This window comes from Phalacrocorax aristotelis, chromosome 5 (assembly GCF_949628215.1).
Source record: "Phalacrocorax aristotelis chromosome 5, bGulAri2.1, whole genome shotgun sequence".
In the NCBI taxonomy this organism is placed as follows: domain Eukaryota; kingdom Metazoa; phylum Chordata; class Aves; order Suliformes; family Phalacrocoracidae; genus Phalacrocorax; species Phalacrocorax aristotelis.
The window spans coordinates 46270845-46292963 of record NC_134280.1 but is presented as its reverse complement, the minus strand read 5'-3'; the positions used below and the strand labels follow the sequence as shown (position 1 = coordinate 46292963).

The following is a 22119-nucleotide window of genomic DNA, read 5'->3' as shown; positions in this document are numbered from 1 at the left end:
GTTTCTCTTTGCTTACTTACTCTTTAGTAAGGCTGTAACCAAGGCATTGGTGGCTTCAGTCACTTATAATTCTGTATTCTACACTAATAGCTAGCTTGAGTGGTGGTTTTAAGTGTTTTACCAGCTTTCCCACTTCTTGTCTACCATTTTGAACAGTATAGGGTCAGTTGGAATATAAGACTGTTCATGCACAACTGAAATGAAAGCTGGGACTAGAGGATAAAACCCATGCATACATCTGTAACCCATTATAATGATTGTGCCAGTTTTACCCAGTCAAGAAAGTGTCATTACATAGAAGAGCTAGAGATGTTCCTTTCAGTGTGCTGGACTCACTAGAGCCAGGCTCTGCAGGCTCTGTGACTTGGAGCAGGAGTCTTTGGGCAGGTTTTTCAGAACTGAGAAGAGATGTTGTAGTCTTGCACGTGTCAGCTCTGTACTTACACATATGCTAGTTTCAAAAAACCATGTCTTGAGACGGGAATCTCTTCATGCATTCTGACTATTTTTTTGAAATACCTTGTGTCCAGAGCTGCTGAACCCTGGCTAGTGGTAACTTCCTGGGGTAGAACATCTCCAGCCCAATAGGAGTGCATATACTGATTTATTAAGAGTGAGCTGTTTTTAGAGTACGTCATGTTACTGGATACCTTTCTTTATTTTTCCTCCCCTTTTCCTCTACAGCCCAAAAGTCAGGGAAAGGTGGATGTTGACTTCTTTGCCTAAAATCAGCCAGTGCTTCAATACAAGCTTCCATTCATGCAAACTTTCATTTGGTGGGCTCACACACAAGCTGCCTGGGCACTCTTCTCACTTCTCTTCTGGAGACGGCAGATGGCTGAAGTGGGAAGCTACTACAGTTAGTCTGACTGCTGAGTAAATGTGTATAATCACACTTACAAGCTGGTGCAGCTTTCTTGTGCAGACAATAACTTATGCCTACCCTACTTGCTTTGCCTTCTTTAAGCTCTGCCAAATGCAGTCAGTTTGTAACTTTTGTTGGGTGGCAGTCTGTAGATAAAAGCTTAATCCACACTTGGGAGTTAAACTAGCTTCAGCATATCAAGTTGATAGTAAAAATTTAGTTTAACTGGCACAGCTTTGTAGTGGTTAAAACTGCAATGCTCTGCTCCAGAGTGGAAACTAGAGATGAACCTAATCAATATGAAAATTATAAGTGCCTTGCTAATGCACAAGTCTTACCAAAGCCTCTTTTTTATTACTTTCCACTTCCCCATAGCATAGGCACTTCAAGTAATCCAAAACATGGAGGAAGATAAGGTGGCTGAATCTTGACTCTTGTGATGTTGGTGCAGTCAATTGCCTTTGCCTCACCTCTTTTCCTTGCTTTTACAATCTAGGGTCTAAGTATTGGCTTTCTGCTCTGGCAGGTATCTGTCTGGGCAGCCTTTCTGACCCACCAAACTGCTCACTAGGATCTCATAAATTGGCAATAACTGCAGTTCCCTGGCTGAACTGGGTGCTACTGGTCAGCAGCAGGACAAGTCTGTATTAGTGCATGTTTCCCATTGCAGTCCTCTAGTGCCAACCTCGATGGCCTCTGCACCAGTGCAGCTGTTGATGAGAAATCCATTTGCTTAGAATGGGTGAGAGCTGAGCCAGGAGGCTGCTCTTGAAGGGCCTTAGGAAGAGAAGTGCGGCCTGAAAAAAGGTGTTTTTTAGGTTGTATGTTGGAAAGCAGTCCTTGTACTGTGTGTTCTTCAAGATGGTGTGGGAGCACAGAGTAGGAGACAAAGTGACCTTTCTCAAAGGGGAGCCACTAATAAAATGATGGTATTAGTGCCTTCTTGTGAGAAGAGGATTTCCCTTATTGCTAAGAAAAACTAGCTGTGTACTTTATTCTAATGCCTATGCCTTTAGCTGCAGAAGCAAAACAATAAAGTGTATCAGCTAGGTGCCTCTTTATGTAGGTGATAGCTCAAGTACTTTTTTCTTCCCTGGTGGGATTTTGTAATATTTTAAATAATTTATTTATATCATATTTGTTTAAATTTCTCAAGTTTTGTTTTGGAGGGTACTTTAACCTCTAGACTATAGGTTATTTTAATTTGAAGTAGGGCCTAAAAAGGGAGGAACCATCCTGTTACTCCTACTTCAGTTAGAAATCCCTGATCTTCAGCTTCTTAAGTCTCATGCTCCAGCTGATTCTATTGCAATTTACCTAAGCAATGGCTCAAATAAATGAAGTAAATATCCTTGACTGAAATGGTACTTGCACTTTACTAGGCCTTTAAAGTGCTACAGATGCTTTTTTCTTTTGAGTTCTACCTTACAGATCATGCATTCTCAGCTGTAGTTGCTAGAAGCTGAACTACTTGCAGTGTCAGAAAACAGTATTTTAAAATACTGAGCTTGTTATCTGGGAATAAAACCATTAAGTCCATGAATTTTGAGTTGAAAGGAAGAGAAACAATCTGTAAACGTTACAAGGATTGGTTGTTCTTTAGGTACCTCACATATTATAATGAAGGAAACAACCCCTTTCACTGATTCACTGAAGTTGAATGTTTTCCATATTGGGTCAACTTAGAACATGTCCAACTACTGTTGTAAGCCTGATGGGGAGTGGTACTGGTGCAGGTTTTCACTGTGCTCTTGATTATTTCATTGTTTTGCTGAAGCAATAATGAATTGTGTGATAATGCATAATGTGAAACCCAAGATCAGCAAGGCTGAAACTGAAGCTTGTTAGTCCTTGAACTAGAGGGATGGTGCCATCCTTCAGGACTCTAACGCTGCCTGGCTAAATGGGTAACAATATTGGTACAAGTCTGGTTGCAGGCAAGTGGGCTCCTGGGAATGTGTTCTTGACTTCTTTCCCAAGGTCTGCTTTTTTTGTCATTTGGACCCTTGCTCAACCTTTCTATATGTGGATTTGTTTCTGTAACAAAACGGTTACTCACACTTCTGTAGTTGTGGCTGGATAGGAAGTGGCAAAACTGTGACACAGACGTTTGGTTTTCTCAATAAAATTCACTGGGCTGACAGTGCAGCAGCTAGGACTCCGTTTACTAGTCAGAGCATCCTGTGTGTGCAGTATGTGTTAGGTTAGTACGCTAACAGTATAGTTCTGCATATCCTTATCACACTGGAGCTATGGCATCTTTCAAATATACCGTCCCTGGTTTCAAGGCTTAAATATGTGTGTATGTACCTTCATTTCATCTATGGTTATCTGTAAATCTAGCTTGAGTCAGGGGCATGACTGGATCTTTCATTCTTAGCCTGTTATTGCACTGTGGGCTGGCCATTCAGGCTCACACAGGACCTTTGGCGGCTTCATAGTTTATTATGTCCACTTGTTTACAGCTAGCAGGCACAGAAACTGAAATGGTTACTGCATTTCCTAGATGTTGTTACTCAAACACAAATATTCTGGCTGCTGTTTGCATGCTAGCTGTTATGGGTGATCTGCAAGCAGTGACTACTTAAATCATAGAATGGTTTGGGCTGGAAGGGACCTTAAAGATTATCTTGTTCCATCCACCCTGCCATGGGCAGGGACACCTTCCACTAGACCAGGTTGCTCAAATCGCCATCCAACCTGGCCTTGGAACACTTCCAGGCACAGGATGTCCTCAACTTCTTTGGGCAACCTGTTCCAGTGTCTCACCACCCTCATAGTGAAGAATTTATTCCTTATATCTAATCTAAATCTATCCTCTTTCAGTTTAAAGCTATTACCCCTTGTCCTGTCACTACATGCCCTTGTAAAAAGTTCCTCTCCAGCTTTCTTGTAGGCCCCCTTATGGTACTCGAAGGCTGCAATAAGGTCTCCCTGCAGCCTTCTCTTCTCCAGGCCCCAAAACCCCAACTCTCTCAGTGTTTCTTCACAGGAGAGCTGTTACATCCCTCCCATTTTTGTGGCCCTCCTCTGGACCTGCTCCAACAGGTCCATGTCTTTCCTGTGTTGAGGACCCCAGAGCTGGACACAGCACTCCAGGTGGGCCCTCACCAAAGTGGAGTAGATCTGCAGAATCCCCTCCCTCGACCTGCTCGCCACGCTGCTTTTGATACAGCCCAAGATACGGTTGGCCTTCTGGGCTGTTAGTGCACATTGCCGGCTCATGTCCAGCTTTTCATCCACCAATACCCCCAAGTCCTTCTCCACAGGGCTGCTCTCAATCCCTTCATCCCCTAGCCTGTATTGATATCGGGGGTTGCCCCAGTCCAGGTTCAGGACCTTGCATTTGGCCTTGTACAACTTCATGAGGTTCACACGGACCCACCTCTCAAGCCCATCTAGGTCTCTCTGGATGGTATGCCTTCCTTCCAGCATGTTGACCACACCACTCAGCAGTGCATTCGATCCCACTGCCCATGTCACCAACAGAGATGTTAAACAGTGTCTGTCCCAATACCAAGCCCTGAGGAATGCCACTCGTCATTGGTCTCCACTTGGATATCGAGCTGTTGACTGCAACTCTTTGAGTGCAACCATCTAGCCAATTCCTTATCCACTGGGTGGTCCATCTGTCAAATATATGTGTCTCCAATTTAGGGACACGCAAACGTGTCTCCTTCTAGTCCCCTGAAGGGAAGTTATTGCTGAATCCCAGTGCCAGACAGCACCTCTGCTGTGAGATTCACCGAAGTAGAGGTTGGCCTGAGAGGTGAACCAACACTCTTAGCTGTTTTCTGAAACATTAAACAAGCCCAGTTATTTGGACGTGCCTATGTTCAGGGATAAACAGTGGAAGCACAAACCAAGCTGTTCTGATATGACATGGGGACAAACAGAAAACTCTAGTATATTCTGTAGCCACTTGGAGAGTGAGAGCGTGGACAGATGAATGAGTGGAGAGCTAAAAGAGTAAGGATGCTGAGGTGTAGTCATTGGGTTTAAGAAAGAAGACCTGAGAGAAAAAGGAAGTGGTGCTGAATGTGCTTGCTTAAAAAGTAGTTGGAGAAGCAGATTATGGATGGAGAAGTTGCTATTTAGTGAGCAAACTGAGATGATCAGCCACTGGTGTGGTGAGAGCCCTGGAATAATCTGTCAAACTAATGGCATGTTGAGTCACTCAGAGTTTCTCAGCATGTGGAAAAGAATCCTAGAAAGACTTGAGGCTTGACACAGATCCCAGTGGGTGAGAGTTTCAGCTCTAGAAGTCCAGCTTGCAACTGGTGGCTGCATCAGACACTCATACTCGCTGCTGGCAAGCACAATGGTCACAGGCGTCTGAAATCTACTGGAGAGTCACTAACAGAGACCTGTTGCCCATGTCCTAAAATGTTTATTTTATTGGATGCTTACAGGCTTTAAGATATTTTTTTATTTTACTGTATACTTAAAACTAAATTGAGAGCTGGTTTAATGGTCATAACTGAGCTTTTTTTTAGTTAAATAACTTAGAAATCTCTCTTAGTCTGCAAAGCTTCTGAAGCAGTGCAGTGGGTGAGAGGACTGGCATGAGAAGGGGTACCAAACATGATTCTTAAAATAACTGTTAGGCTCATAACTCCTTCTCTTCCTTTCCTTTCTTACATGTGGAAAGATTTTAGTGCAAATTTCCTAAGAGACTTAAGTTGTACACATATTCCAGGAGCTTTGATCTGTCTCTTGGCTGGAATGAGCATTTAATGGCCTACTAATAAATACCCATTGCAGTTATTTCTGTGAAACAACTAATGTATACCTGTCTTTTGCAGTGGTCACAGGAGCTACTGATGGGATTGGAAAAGCCTATGCAGAAGAGGTAAGAATTCTTTTAACTTCAAGTCTATCTTGGTCCTTGGCAAGATGTCACGCTGTCTCAACTCTGTCAAGCAGCAGGTCATATCTCCTCACCTTCTCTTAACATAGATCCCTGTGAAGAAAGAGGTTTCTTGCCTTGCCTCCTTCAGGTGACCAGCCAAAAGTTGTATTCCTTTTTGTTCTTTTCCTTTATTTGTAAATTCTGTTTTCAGCCCTTACCTTGTCCTTCAGTTTTTATTTTTAACTTATTTAGTTGTTATGATTATTTTAACGTTCTCAACTCTTGGTATTTCATTTTGGTATTTGCAGGCACTGACTAAATGGCATTTCTAGCTGTCTGCAGTATCTTCCAGTTATTCGCTGTAGTTTGTGAAGTCTCTGAAGCTGGGTTTTAACTCTTATCTCTTACTGTACTTTTGCTCTTTATGGATATGTGGGCTCCAGCTATGGTACTGGAATGTATTGCTTAAGACAGAGAGTACCTGTTAGAATGGGTCAATTTAGCCTATAAGCCCAGAGAACATCATGACAAACAGTGCTGACTACAGCAATTTATAGCAAAAATAACTTTTAACTCCAGCATCAGTACCAAAGTGAGCCTGTCTCTACTAATTTTTGCATTCTCTGAAATAACAGCATGACTTTGTGTGAGGAGATCAGCAGTGAGTGATTGTTTTTCTGGAATTTTTCTTCTGCAGAGCCCATGGGGAAAGTAGTGTTCATCTTTATGGGTGGTCTTTGCCCTTCAGATTTCCCTTCAGTCCTTGTGTGCCCTGCTGCCTGCACCCCTAGCCCCCAAATTCTTTTCTGCTTTGCAGAAAGTAGCATGTCGTCCTACTGGGTCAAGACAGGCGGAGTTGGCTGCAAAGGGAATCAAGCCTGATGCCAACAGCGCCTGGTTCTGGCGTAGAGCTGACAGCTCATACATGCCAAATATCCCAGTTACATGGCACTGAAGCAAATGATGCAACACTTAAATTTAACTGCCTAGAGCAAGTGGAAGGAGGCCATTGTGCCCAGGTTAAACAGGACACATGTGCCCCATAGCATAGCACAGGGCTGTCAGGAGGAAGCTCTTTGGTGTGGGAGAAACAGTTGGAACATCATGGGAGATTACTTTCAGGAGCTATGTTATGTTATTGGATGAGTGAAACTACAGCTTGCTTTATGCTCTGCTGATGTCTCTGAAAACCAGTCTGCCTTCAAACACAAATGTGTGCTGTGCATTGACGCCTATTAGGAAAGCTGATCACAAGTATGAGATCCTGCTGGGAAACCCTTGACTGTTTCAGCTTCTCTGCCATAGGCACAGGGCACCCCAAAAGCACTCCAAAGGGTACAAATATTCATTCTTGGGCTATAGAATAAAACATATTTCTATTTTAAAAAATTTATTGTTGTTATTTATTTATAATAAAACACGTCTATCCTTTGACAGTTTACATGGATGAAGAATACTTGAAGTCAATGTGAATGCAGGGTGAAATGTGGAATAACCAAAAAGACTTCTCAATCTTTCGGTTAACTCTAGAGGTGTCTTCATAAGACTGCCAGCAGAGGCTTGACTTTATACTAGAAATTCCCAACAGCTTACTATAAAAGCCACTGGCATATAGCTGCCTGGGCACTGATGGCTATGGTTATAATCATGCAGATTACTTCTTCTCTTTGGAGGAGTTGGGGTGAGAAGTGTAATGGTATGTTGAGAATCACTGCTTTGAAAGTTTGATGTGGTCACCAGTAAGTGATGGAAGAACGTTACAAGTTTGTGGATTCTCTGGTTGTACTCTGCTCTGTTGGTTACTTTCCTTGTTTTCCAAGCAAAGAGCTGATTTTACACTTCTTACTCCTGCAGTATTAAGATCTTTATTTTTAGTCAACACTGATCCTTTTTATCACTAGGCCATCCCTTCACAAAAGGTAATGCCATAGTAAAGGAAAGTTTTATTCCGTTTGTGTAATGCTTGCCCTGTCTTTGATTCCAAAGCAGCACACTTTTTTTTTGCTTGTCGTTTTGGTGGTTTTTTTTTTGTTGTTGTTGTTCTTAAAGAGAAGGATATAGTCAGGAATTGCTATGTCTTGCCCCTCTCGGTGTCTGCCATTAGCTTTTACAAATCATGAGTTAAATTTAATCTCACATGTATTTGTATGCTACTGATAAACCAGAGGTTGTGATCCCATTGTGTACTCTGCGGTACTCTGCTAATGCACGTCTGCTTAGTATTGCTTTTTGTAGATCCTCTTGGCATACCTCCTCTAACAAGAGCTTTGACTCTGCTTTGGTGGGCTGTCAATGACATTCCTGTCCGTCTTGGAGAGAAAGGGCTTTAACAGAAGCTGTGTTTTGCTACTAAAGTGGAAAATGCTGTAGTTACTAACATGGAATTTAAGGAAATCGGACACCTTTATCCACCAACTCTGTTAGAATGGCGACCCTTGCTTCCATCAGTCCTTAGGCTACAAGAGCATCTTTCCAATGTTTGCTACTCTGGGTGAGTTTTTGTAGTCAGTTTTAAGGTCCTCTCATTCAGCCTTTTCATGATCCTAGGGACACTGGCCAAAGATCCAAGTATAATGACGTATTATACGTTACGGTAATGCCTACAAAGCAACTGGGTCTTCCTTGTCCCTTATATAAAAACTTAATTAGCTACTGGGATCTCAGAGGATCATTATTGCTCTTTGGACTATTGTGGTTCTTTTCAACTCACTAGCCCTCTACCAGTGAATTCAGGGTGCTCAGCAGAAACTGATCTGGTTTTCTTGCAAATGGGTTTCCGTTTCCAGATTTATGTGCTTCTCAAAGCGTGTCCCTTTCATGTCAACATAGCAGCAGTTTCTTTCAAGCTCACTCTTGTGGTGGAAGTTCTCTAAATATGCTGAGGTTCCACTAACTGGGTTCATTAGCATGGCTTTATTTCTTCGGTGTTTGAGACAAGTACAGCTCAATATTTTTTGGTAAAGCTCAGGTACCTACTTAAGCAATCTGGGAGCCCAGAGGTTATGACTGCTGAAAGAAAGCAAACTGTGTGTTAATGGTCTGGAGCTTGCACCCATGAGGAACATTTCTGCGGCTTTTTGCCCCATGTGACCACAGCTATTTCAGACTCTGAGTAGACTACTTTCAGGTTGTCCTTGGTGTCACAGGATGAGATACTTTCAGGTAAAGCATTTGCCTTTGTTGCCTTGATCCTGTAGAATGAGAGAATGCTATGTTATTCCGTTCTCCCTCTTGCCCTCCAAGCCTTCTGCTTGGCTTTATGAAAAGTTTATTCCAGCAGGCCAGGTGCTTATCTGGAGGTGGATGTGTTAATCCCTTTTAGACAATCATCCTTATAATACTAGACCATTTCCTTGACTAGAAAGCATAAGTTATGCATAAGCCTGAACTTGGTGGTGGTTTGTTGCAGTTCCTAATGTGAGTGACTCCATTTTCATTGCACCTCACTCTCAGCTCATGAGAAATCTTGTATGAGATTTCTTGTGCTTAGAGATAATACATGGGCGTGAAGCACGGCATTTGCTGATGAACTTTGTCATACTTGTCTCTGAAAGAAGCTTTCTTGGTTTGCCTACTTCTGCTAGAAAGATAAATGAGATTAAGTCACTTTAAGATGTTGATATACTATGCTGTGTTTTTTTTATAGATTTTATTGAAGACTTACTCTCCTTTGCTTCCAAAGAGAGTGAAGGAGTTTTACTGGAGCAATAAGAACTTACCTGTTTTTTGTATGGAGGTGTTAAGTGTCTGAAGGGTAGAGTTACTATGAACTCTGGATATATTGTTTTAACTTTTCACTGGAACAGGGACTTAGAGTAGTCACAAGTATTGTTTTCATTGCACAGTAATCCAGATACATAGCTGTCTTCCTGCAGACAGTTTTAAACTGAGTTGTTAGATCACACAACGAACCTGCAGCAGTAGGTCTGATTTGATGACAAGGATATGCTCTGGCCACACCTTAAGTTACACAGCTTCCCTAAAAAAACTGCATGAGTAAATTGACCTTTACACCCATGATAAGTACAAAGTAAGAGTGGAGTCTAACTAAAGGAAACAAGTATTGAGTGTTGCAACATTGTTCAAGTGACCATGGATATCTTAACTTGCATGTTAAACTTAATTATGGGTAATAAGTTCTTTGCTCTGACTTGCAGAGGGGGTGTGAAAGTTGTGTAAAGTATCTGCTGTTGGTTTTCTATTTTATAAATGTGCCTATGCACCAGTATTGGATGACTGAGAAGATAATACCTTTATCTTGAAGGGAATCAAGTAAGAAGTAGCATGAAAGTATTTGTGCTGGTTTACCCCTTCATGTCTCTTTAAAATTGTGGGGTGTTTTTTGGTTTGGTTTGGGTTTTTTTTTTGTTTTTTTTTTAAACTTGCTGGTCATATATTGTTGTGATGTTTGACTAATTATGCAATTCCTTTAATTAGGATACTAACTTGAAAGTGATTTATGTTTGTTCTTATGTCTACTGTTTTTGTTTTCTTGCAGTTAGCAAGACGTGGAATGAAAGTGGCTCTGATCAGTAGGTCAAAAGAAAAACTGGACCAGGTTGCTAGTGAAATACGTGAGTTGAAAACTTCTTCCCTAAACTTCACAGGCATGCTTATAAATAAATGCAATTGCACATGAATTTCATACAAGCTAATATATACATCTTTAATTTGGAAAAAGGTTTGCTCTTGTGCAAAGTGGAAATGTTACAGATGTAAGTGGTAAAGGCCTTGCAGATTAATTTTACAGCTGTTCATATTTAACTTCTGAGAACAATAGAGCTTAATTCTGGAATAAGTACTTCTAAAACTTTAAGTCTTCTGTAAGAACAGCTTACCAGGTCAGACCAAAATACCACCTATCCCCATATTAGCTGTCTAAAATCAAAATATGGAGAAAAACATGTTAGGTGTTAGTTCATCTGAATATTCCCTCAGCTTGAAGCAAGTTTGATTTCATGGGCTTCAGCCATAAGGGTTGTTTCTCTGTAACCCAAAGCTGTTGAAAACATGTTCTTTGTTAGTCACTTGCATACCTGGTAATACAGTTTCTTGTAGGCAGCTTCCCCCTCCTCCCCCTTCTTTTATTTTGTTTGGATAAACTACTCAAAGATCAGATTAGAGAGCTGTAAGCTTTTTTGGGGGTGATAAGTGTGCATAGCCATAGGAATATAGGGAATGAGTTAATGTGTTTAAGAATCTGTATGAGGGATTGTTTCTTCAGTAAGTGTGTAGTAAATGGCTGTAATGCAAAAATAAGGGAGAAACTTAAGTATTCCAATCACAAATGTAAAATGGATATTTGTGTGGGGTCAGTTAGGAGAAAGCTTCCTCAAGTCTTGTGCTGAGAGAGCATTTTCTGATCAGAGCAAAGTTATACCCATAATTCACAAGAACTCCTCTTGCAATCTATACCTCTCTTATTAAGGCAGATTTCATTCAAGGTTATTAGTTTACGCAGAGTATGTCAAGATAAAGTGAGAAATGTAGCCTTGCGTGTAGAGGTTTTTGATAAGCAGGAGTAAAAGCTGTGTATTATAAAGGAGGTTTCTCAGCGTAATGATGTTGGGTAAAGAAATATTTAAGATCATGCTTTTGTCTTGCCCTCCCTTGTCTTGCTTAGACTTCCCTAAAATTATTTGTGTATGTAATGCAGATAACTGCAAGAGCTGCTCTCTTTCAGAGGTCATAAATGTATTATTTTGGCTTGAGTTTGTTAAAACTTTTAATAAATTTGTTAGTGGCACCACTTTACTCTAAAGCATAATCTGTAAGTCTAGCCCCAACAAACTGTCCTATACTAAGTTGTATGGGGCTACTTAGGGAATGTACGGATGACTAAAAGACTCCAGGACTTGTAACTGCTTTACTAGTTTACTGAAAGACAGAGGGCATACAGTTCTGTTGATGTGAATGCCGCCGTCTCTGATTGTTAGTGTCCAATATAAGATGGCATATGGAACTGTTTTCTAGACAGTAAAGTCTTCCTTTCTATGTGTATGTTTAGGTGGTAGAGAGCATTCCTTCTTAGAGCAAAGGTGGCATCAAGTCCTATCATCTGATGGTTTGGAAGTAGTTGGCATTGTTCATTAGTATCCTGTGTGTAAGGGTGTCACCGCGGTCTCTGGATGTACCTGTGATAGTCAATACAGTCACAGTGTAAATCAAACAGCATAAGCATCACTGGTCAGGTAACCTGCCTGAGTGCTGAAGCTTTCTGCAAAGACGTTCAGAAGTTGCCACAAGGTGGTCTTTTTGGTGGTTTGCTATAGTAGCTGGATGGTAGTTTGCTCCATATATGGGTGTATGCAGTCACGTTTCTTACTATACTGTATAAAGTTGTCTTGCTAAGTAAAAGGGTAACTGATAAAAATATCTACAAATATCTTGTTCTGGAAGCATGAAGTGACAGGCTTCCTGAAAGTGGTCATAGCCCTTTCTGTACCAGTCTGGAAATCTCTTCCTCCTTGGGAGTTAAGCATGATGGTGACAAGACAGCTAAATTTACTGCTTTGAGCTTTCAGCACTTGCATGATAGCTGCTGGGGAGTTTTTCAGGTTAAAAAAATAGGTACATGCACCTATGCAGAGCAGCCTGTAATACATAATTACTGTTAGGCCTCACCCAAACATTTTTCTGCTTTCTTTCCTAAACCATTCTGAAATGAGATGACTCATGTTGGGTTTTCAGAACATTTCTTTTGACAATACTGAGCTACTGAAATGTATACCTCGTTCACTGTGGCATATGCTGAGGGATTAGGATAGTCTGCATAATCAAGCAAGCCTGAGTCGCATTTCCAGATCCTGCTAGGTTTTAGCTGCACAGAATTTTCTTGTATTCAGTCTTATGTGGTCTCTGCAGCCTGTTCAGATGTTGTCATATATAAGGTGGGTGGCTTTTTTTAGACCTATGGCTGTAACTACTTGGGTGTTTCCCTTGCAGGCCCCTAAAGTAGCTTTAAACTTCTTTATGGTGGTCCCTCAGTTGTTCTTCAAATTGACCTGAGCTTGTTTCTCTGCAGTAATGACCCTTAATCACTTTAATGAAGAATGGCTGTTTAGCTAATTCCAGTTCTTTGAATTGTTTTCTGTTCCTTCCTCATTGTGGCTCATCACAGTCCTGCTCATCCTAGTGAATGGATAGATGTCCTTTGCCTCAAATAACAAGAGGGCTTTTGAGGATCAGTTCATTTTATTTCAGAAGAATATTTTCTTGTGTTCTTAGAATATACGTATATTAGGAGTGATACCTGTGTACAAAATGCAAGTTGCATAAGCACCATCATAAGGGAAGTACGGATACATCTTTCTGAATGTTAAATGTCAGCTGACCTGGATCTGATATTTTTGTGTGTGTTTGCACATTAAACTGGCTGTACTGATGTTATAGGAAGGCCAGATGTTCTGAACTTGTGGCTCAGTTTGAGCAATGAAAATTAGTGGATTAATTATAGAATCATGGAATCGTTAAGGTTGGAGAAGACCCTTAAGATCATCGAGTCCAACCGCTAACCTATCACTGCCAAGTCCACCACTAAACCATATCCTCAAGCACCACATCTACCATTCTTTTAAATACCTCCAGGGATGGAGACTTAACCACTTCCCTGGGCAGCCTGTTCCAATGCTTGACAACCCTTTCAGTGAATAAGTTTTTCCTAATATCCAGCCTAAACTTCCCCTGGCGCAGCTTGAGGCCATTTCCTCTCGTCCTATCGCTTGTTACTAGGGAGAAGAGTTTGACCCCCACCTTGCTACAGCCTCCTTTCAGGTAGTTGTAGAGAGCGATAAGGTCTCCCCTCAGCCTCCTTTTCTCCAGGCTAAACAACCCCAGCTCGCTCAGCTGCTCCTCATAACACTTCTTCTCTAGACCCTTCACCAACTTCGTTGCCCTTCTTTGGACACACTCCAGCACCTCAATGTCCTTCTTGTAGTGAGGGGCCCAAAACTGAATACAGTATTGGAGGTGCGGCTTCACCAGTGCTGAGTACAGTGGCACTATCACCTCCCTGCTCCTGCTGGCCACACTATTCCTGATACAAGTCAGGATGCTGTTGGCCTTCTTGGCCGCCTGAGCACACTGCTGGCTCATGTTCAGCCGGCTGTCAACCAACACCCCCAGGTCCTTTTCCTTCAGCCACTTTTCCCCAAGCCTATAGCGTTGCATGGGGTTGTTGTGACCCAAGTGCAGGACCAGGCACTTAGCCTTGTTGAATCTCATACAGTTGGCCTCGGCCCAACGATCCAGTCTGTCCAGGTCCCTCTGTAGGGCCTTCCTGCCCTCCAGCAGATCGACACTTCCACCCAGCTTGGTGTCGTCTGCAAACTTACTGAGGGTACACTCAATCCCCTCATTCAGATCATCAGTGGAGATACTGAACAGGACCAGCCCCAACACTGAGCCCTGGGGAACACCACTCGTGACTGGCCGCCAACCGGATTTGACTCCATTCACTACTACTCTCTGGGCTTGGCCATCCAGCCAGTTTTTAACCCAGCGCAGAGTGCACTTGTCTAAGCTGAGAGCAGCCAGCTTCTCCAGGAGAATGCTGTGTGAGACAGTGTCAAAGGCCTTACTAAAGTCCAAGTAGGCAATGTCCACAGCCTTCCCCTCATCCACTAAGCAGGTCACCTGATCATAGAAGGAGACCAGGCTAGTGAGGCAGGACCTCCCTTTCATAAACCCATGCTGGCTGAGCCCAATCCCCTGGTTGTCCCACATGTGCTGTGTAATGGCATTCAAGATGATCTGCTCCGTGACCTTTCCCAGCACCGAGGTCAGGCTGACAGGCCTGTAGTTCCCCGGATCCTCCTTCCGACCCTTCTTGTAGAGGGGCGTCACATTCGCTAGCTTCCAGTCATCTGGGACTTCCATGGTTGACCAGGACTGCTACTAAATGACGGAGAGTGGCTTGGTGAGCTCCTCTGCAGCTCCCTCAGTTTCCTTGGGTGGATCCCATCTGGCCCCATGGACTTGTGAACATCCAGGTGAAGGAGCAGGTCAGTGACTGCCCCCTCTTCAACAACTGGGACTTCATTCTGCACACTATCTCCATCTCCCAGCACAGGGGCCCGACAACCCCGAGGATGACCAGTCTGACTGTTAAAGACTGAGGCAAAGAAAGCATTAAGTACCTCAGACGTCTCATCTTTCATGGCAAATTAGAAGCAGTTAAAGACTTCCCAATGTGTCTTCAAGCATGTTGCAAAGCTGATTTTTTTTTTTTTTTTTGCAGAATACTTAGGTGTTGTAGGATTTGCCGGGAAAGGAAAGTTCTGCTTTGTGTTCCCTAAGAAACAGAGCATAGGCCACAGATAGAAGAAGAAAAAAATGTTGAATTTCCTCTTCAGATTCACCTTTGCATGGAATTATATAGGTTTTATGGAAACATATTTGATCTTTTGATCAAGTTTTCATACACAAACATTGACTGCTGGGGTGACTATACAAAACCCTTGCTCTAGTTTAGTTCATGCTACATCACTGTTCGAGCACCTTTTTCAAGTGTCTGTTGTGTATTATGTTGCTAAACACTTTCAGAGGTTCAGGGAGGATCAGAAAGAAAACTGTTGTGAGGAGACAATTATTTGAATACCATGTAATGAGGCTGTTCCCAGATTTGCTGTATTTGATAATGAGTATAGTCCAAGACATCTCAGGTGCTCTGTGCTAGCAGTTGGTTTAAGAGCCATGGATTTGCAAGCAGAAAAACTTAAGTTATTGCACTGCTGCCGATAGGTATGTTGTGAGCAGATTTGAGAAGAACTTTGCTATAGAAACTAATTTCCTAGGGGCTGCAATATGAAGAATGTACTGAAAACCAGTCAAGCAGGGAAAACACTTTAAAGAGACCTTGCCTGTAGGGAAATTGTCAAGAGACATATTTGGTGTACGTTTCTAGCTGGTGGCTTCACAGGATTGGTGGTGGAGTTGTGCATGAACTGTGGGAGGTAAGAGGAACCAGTTGTGGCTAAGTAGTGTTCCTACTTTCAAGTGTAAATACCTACTTACTTGTAGGTAAGGGCATATAAATGCAACATGGGAGATTTTGAGTTTGTCATCAGTTACTACATAATTCAAAACTTTTTAAAAAGTAAATTTCCACTTGCTACTTTACAGTTGGTGGTTGTTACTATTACATACATCCAGGTAATAATATCAATAAATTGTTTGGATTGGAAAAACAAAACAAAAAACCCCAAACCAAGCAAAAAACAAACCCAAAACCCCAACAAACCAACCAAAAAACCCTCACAAACAACAACAAACCAAACAAACACAAACCAACGAATTATTTTTCTCATGCATTTTCACAGACGATCATTTAACTGGAATACGTTGTCTTTCAAGTCTTTAATACTGTTTAAGAACTTGTGTCCAAAACTTTAATTTGATTGTGCAACATGTTGTTCTTTAAGAAAATACATGTTTTTGCAGTTAAAATCTGTGAGGCTGACTTTCTAATTCCAGTGAGTTTCCTGAGCTCAGTGTGTAGTGTTCCTGAAGTAACTTGGTCTTGGTAGTTTCATCTCGAGCTACTCTCTAACCCTAAGATTTCAGGTACGTTGTACACTGATAGCTCTCATGTTTGGACTTGCGATCTGTCTTGTTCTCACTACTCTGGCATGATTTGTGAGTACAAGAAAGGAATGGGTTGTGGTGTCAAACCCAGAAATGTTCCTTCTCCATTTCCTATGCAGGTGGGTTTTACAGCTTGCTTCTGTTTTCTTGGTAACAAGATAGCAGAGAGGGTCTGAAGCAGACCTGATGCTGACCACTGTGCTCGTGCCTCAGCTGTTACCGGGACCTACTACTACAAATGGCCAGTGCCCCCATGGCAAATCTGTTCCCTGGAGATGCTCAGCCTGCTCCTACCTGGGAGCACTTTGCCCCTTAATCTCTGTCCTGTCACTTGCATTCAACCCCTCCCTGTGCACCGGTAAATCCTCCTTTTGTCTTAGAGTTGGCAGGTAGGAATATTTGCATTTCACAGAGGATGTTGAAATGCAGGCAAACTCGGGGAAGAAGGGGATATCATCTTCTTACTTTTCTTGCACAGAAATGACAAGGTTCAGTCTCCTGAGCTTAACATGAAGACTAACTGAATCCGGCAGTTATTTTGACCTTTTGTGATCTATTTCAAGGTAAATTAACGTGTTTGCAGCCTTCCATCATCTGAGCCAGGTTCAGCTTGACATACTTGAAATTCCCCTATATTTCTTGGACTTGACAAAATGGCTTCAAATATTTTGAACGTGTTTTGATGCACTGAAGTCACCCTTCACATGAAGTTGTAGCATAAGGATCTTTGATTCAAAATGAGCTCTTGGTTTTAATCTCTGAAGAAAGTTTCCCTTGGATGAAGTGAAGAAAGTTCCCATGGGTTTGCCTTGAATGGTGTCAGCCACTTACTAAAGGAGCAGTTGTCAGACATGGTAGAGAGCTGATGAAGGACTCAGGCTGAATTAATTTTTAATATTAATTTTTAATAATTTGTCAATAAGTGAAATAGATGAATCCTGAATGCAATCAACAAAGCATGTAAAAGGCAGAGCAGTTGGGAGGGGAGCTTAGTTTTAAATGTGGAAGTTTTAATCTTTTTTCTTCAAGAAGCATCCTGCTTCTGTGGTATGGGTTTTTTTTCCCCCCTCCTTAGTCCTTCTTTTTTATCATCTTCTCTTGCATTTTCTCAGTGAAATTTTGCCTGGATTAACTTGAAGAAACTGAACAGAATGCTTAGAGAGAAACACTTGATAGATGTCCTGCAAGCTACAGGATGCAGTCCTAGGACTACTTAACTCTTTAGGAGAATTTTGAGGCACCAACAAGGTAGGATAAGCCACAGGTAAAATGTTCTGCAGGTGGCTAGTGACATCCTTGCAAAAGGACTTTGTTTACATATTGGCTGTCAGCACAGGGAGTAACAGACCCCGTTGTCCTGGTTGCTTTTAAGGGTGAAAACCGTTTTAAGAAAGTTCAGCAGTCAGTGTCCTGGGTTACACGTAGCAGTAAGTGATCTGACAAGTTCTAGCCGACGGTGCTTTTCACACCTGGCAAGACTAAGCCTCTTCCGGAAAGAAGGATTGGAAGCATGGTTGCTGTGGACCTCGCTGTCAGAGTGCTTCTATGCAATATTTGTTGTAAACCCATAAAGTCCAGAAGAAAAAAAATGTATAAAGGTTATTTAAATGTGAATTAGGTGCTTTGGGTTTCCTTTTCTGCATATAAACTACAGCAGGAGTAGCCTCTTCCACACCTCAGATGCTCTGTATATTGTGTCTGTAGGTTCAGGACTAACTCTGGGACCTAATGGTGTCTTGAGTCTTAATGTTTTACTGGCTAGGTAATTGGATCAATGGGGCAGATGACTTATTTGGTGCTTTTGAAACCTGGACTAAAGAACCAGGGATTAGTCATCCCTGCAAACATTCAGGGTCGCCACTGCCTCTGCCTGGCAGTACCTGGTGGGGGAATAGGTTGCATTTTCTTTAATACACAGAAACTTAATGCCTGTCTCTGCCAGCGACCTGTTTGTAACGTAAGCTTTTGTGGATACCAAACCCAAGAGCCCTTGCGTTAGTCTCTGGGCCATTAAACACCTCTGTTAACACAAAAGCTGCAATATATTGCTTATCACTTTCAGTGTAAAATAAACTGAATATTACATGAAAAATGAGTATTGGATTGTTTTCACTGAGTGAAAGTCTATTTTGCAAATCTGGTTTAGGGTAACAGGTGGAAGCTGTATTGCTGAGAGACTTAAAATGAAGCCTTTTAAGAGGCTCTGCAGGGAACAGTCTCTCTCTGGCACAAGAAAGGGACTGGCTCATGCAAACAGTGCCGTCCTCCTTCTACAGCTTCATTCTATGAATGTATATTTAATCTATTGTCACTTTTTTAGCAGGTTGAGTTCCATTACATATCATTATATGGTGATAATTACTTTTATGGTTTTTTTCAGGAAAATGTTGTGGTGAGGAAAATAAATGCTAGTTAGTAGCTCTTCATAGAGAAAGGAAATTCAATTGATCTGTTTTTCACAACAAATTTTTTAGGAAAAAATCCATGAATATGAAAAATACACCATTAAAAAAATCGTTTAACAAACAAATACAAGCATGCTTCCTGTGTAACTCCTTAAGCATGTGCAACACTTCCAGTGCTGAACTGGGTACTATACTAATTTGTGCACTAGATGTGGGCTAATTAACAATGTGTCTTCCCTTACAAGTAACACTTAAGAGAACCCTGAAAACTGTTCTTTTAAGTGTCTGTCTTTTGACTACAGTAAACACTTTTCTGTGGATGCAGATGAAACTATCAAGGACATAAATAATGCTGAATTAGCCTAGAAGCTTGTTTCACTTCTTAAATTTGTTTTAATTCATGTAGAGTGAATCATATTTCTTGAAATTGCCTTGAGAGTAAGGGTACAACTTTTTCGTTAATCCATGCTACGATACCTTTCAGTCTCTGTACGTGACTCTTAAATTCCTCTTACTAAATAATTCTGGTCATTCTGAATTCACTCTGTTGAACTTAAATCTGAAAAAAAAAAGTGTGTGGTTTTTTTTTAAGTCATTACTGTTCTAATATTTATAGGGCTGGAGAATTTAGACTTTGATTTTCAAAAAGCGTTGAAACATTGGTGTTTACATGTATATACATATCATGTGTATATATTGTCCTGGTCAGGCAATAATAATGACATTAAGGAAAACTAAGTGTTACAGGAGGTATTGGAAATAGTCCATATGCCCAGCATAAAGTGAGCTGGTAAACTAAAAATAGCTTTCTTCATGCTATGTAAAAACCAGTACCACCAACAAATATCAAAAAAGCCTTGGGGGGGTTTGAAAATAGCGTCAGGGAAAGAGGAGAGGAGACGTGGGAGTCTGAGATTCTGCCTGTCACACAACACTACCCGTACCACACCTCCTGTTGCACTTATCTCTGAAACAGCTTGGGATTGCGTCCGAACAAACTCTTTGTGCAGCTTTAGCATAGTAGGTATTTTGAGATAGTGATGAGGAAAACAACAGAAGGGCAAACCTGATGCTATTCTTGGAAGGCGGGACTCCTGACCTGCACAAGGACGGTCGCACATGCATTGCCTGTTGGTGTGTCTTGTTCCTGGCCCTGCTGTGGTGTACCGGAGCGAGGGGGTGTGCGCGGTGAGCGTCAAAGCTGTGCTTGCCTTACTGCCTGAAATAACATTGGCATTTGGAAACATTGTGATGACTTGACTGTGCAGCCTCCTTGGCTGGCAGCCTCTGCAGCTGTTTTTACAGGCTGCTTGATTTTGTGTTTTTAGTTAGCTTTGTAATTAGGACAAGCTTGATTTAGGAAAGCTTACAACATTAAGCATAATATTTGGGTGAACGGGCTCATTCATTGATCCTGTGTGTTGCTCAGATCATTCTTCTGACTTGGTAAGTGTATCTTAGAAGCTGCAATATATTTTGATGTAACGGGAGTCAGAGAGGAGCAAATGCTGGCAAGTATTAACAAAGTGTGTTTTCTTCCTATGTTTTGTAGTAACAGTACTGCTTATAAACATTAAAAACTTAAATGTCCTCTGTGGCTCAAGGGTTTGTGGACTTTGTCTTAAAGATCCATCTCCTGCTCTGTCATCTTTGAAAGCTGAGAAGCGAGGGATTGACTTGTGTGCGTGTGTATTTTGAAACCTGAAGCTGTTAAACAGAACTGTAACATTTTAAATAAAGTCTGGGATTTTTTACCTGTTCTATACTTATATGTGATTAGATTTTAAAAATAGTAGTTATTTTTAAGGAAGCTGTATTTATGAAATTACATGTGCAACTAGTGCAGCACGTAAGGAATTTCCTGGCAGTGTGCACATGTAGTTGAATGAAAGGGATCTGAACCTCTTTGTTAGTGCTTGACCAAATGTTCATACCCATGTGATTTTGAAAAATGTGTTGAAACATAACAAGTTCTGTTAAGTTGCAGGCAGGCATCTCATTATGCTATGCAGAAGCTGATGCAGTATAGCATTCCTACCTGGACACTTCTTTTGCAAACGAGGTGCAAGCAGAGCTTCCTTTTAGCTACAACTAACTTCAGCTTTTGTTGTTCTTTAGGTTACTGACACTCTGCTTCAGAGTTTTATAGAAAAGTCTATAACTTACGTATCGTAATAAGAATCCTACTGTATCTGTTGTGGCATATCTGCTCCGCTTTTGAACGCTCGTGTTCTCTTGCATGGGGTCTCTTCTGTGCAGCGTCCCTCTGGATGAGGGCTTGGCACTGACCCTCCCTTATCTTCTGTGCTGCTCTCCAGGCCCTGGTCTCTCTTGTGTCCTCTTTTGCAGAAATGAGAAACATGATCTGTCATTCAGGACAAGGACTGATACAGCTACACAAATGGGAACTCTCATCCCCTCAAAGGCTAGTCTTTTAGGTATTCAGTTTGTCTATGAACTTGGTAATCAAAACATAAATAAAATGTATGTGGCAAGAGTCCAGAGGCTTTGCTCTAGATCGCCTTTTCTCCTTCTGTGACCTGTGCTACTGGGATCTGATGCCCGAAGAATATTGCAGGTTCTCCAGGGTTTCTGCTCTTTTTTCTAATAACTATCTGTATGCTACTCTGGTGATTCTGTGACTGACTGGGATGGGGAGACATCTTTCATGTCTTTCTCAATATCTTGGACTTCCCTTCGTAACTTAGAACTGTAATTCACAGCTGGTCTCTACTGTGCTGAAAGGCAAAGCTCATTCCTTGCATTCTTAATTCTCTACAAAATTATCTGAAAGAGCTAGCTCTTGTTATACCCAGCTAACTTTAACATGCTTTTATATGGTAAATATTATCAGTGTGTAATCACAATCTGCCATCACCAGTCTGAAAGTATCTGGTCCTTCTGGAAAACAGATTCCAGCCATACATGACACTAAGCGTGCTACTTCTGCAAGCTCTGAAAGTTCCAAAGCGGATACATTCCTAAAGTGGATGGCTTTCCTTTAAAAAACCCCAAAGGCTTTGCAAAGCTATCTGCAGCCACTCTGTGGTCTTAAATTCTTTGTCTCTGCCCTGCATAGATATTGTGCTAAAAAGCAGGAGGTTTTCACATTTTCCTTTCCTTTCTCAGCTTCTTAACCTTTCTTGAAAGGTTAAAACTCTATGGACAGTGGGTGCTGGATTAGGGTGAGTTTTGGCACTACAGCAATACTGGAAAGATGACATCTTCATTTGCAGATGTAGTTGAATCTCCTTACTTAATTTTTTCCCTCCTGTATGATGAAGGATGGAGAGCTTTTTTTTTTTTTCCCCTAATATTTCGCTTGCATCTCTGGCCATCCTGAAGCTAAAGACCAAGTGAGACATCTTTTATGTTTTTGCAAACCGTTGCTTTATACCACATCGCTGTGATGG

At 41.6% G+C, this 22119-nt stretch overlaps 1 protein-coding gene across 1 annotated transcript in view; it reads left to right on the top strand.

Moving 5' to 3' along the window:
• HSD17B12 (hydroxysteroid 17-beta dehydrogenase 12) overlaps positions 1-22119 on the top strand; it is a 97800-nt gene that overhangs the window by 36178 nt on the left and 39503 nt on the right. Inside the window, exons 2-3 of the mRNA XM_075094309.1 lie at positions 5671-5717; positions 10216-10291. Of these exons, the coding sequence (XP_074950410.1) occupies positions 5671-5717; positions 10216-10291 (123 nt within the window). The remainder of the gene's footprint in view (positions 1-5670; positions 5718-10215; positions 10292-22119) is intronic.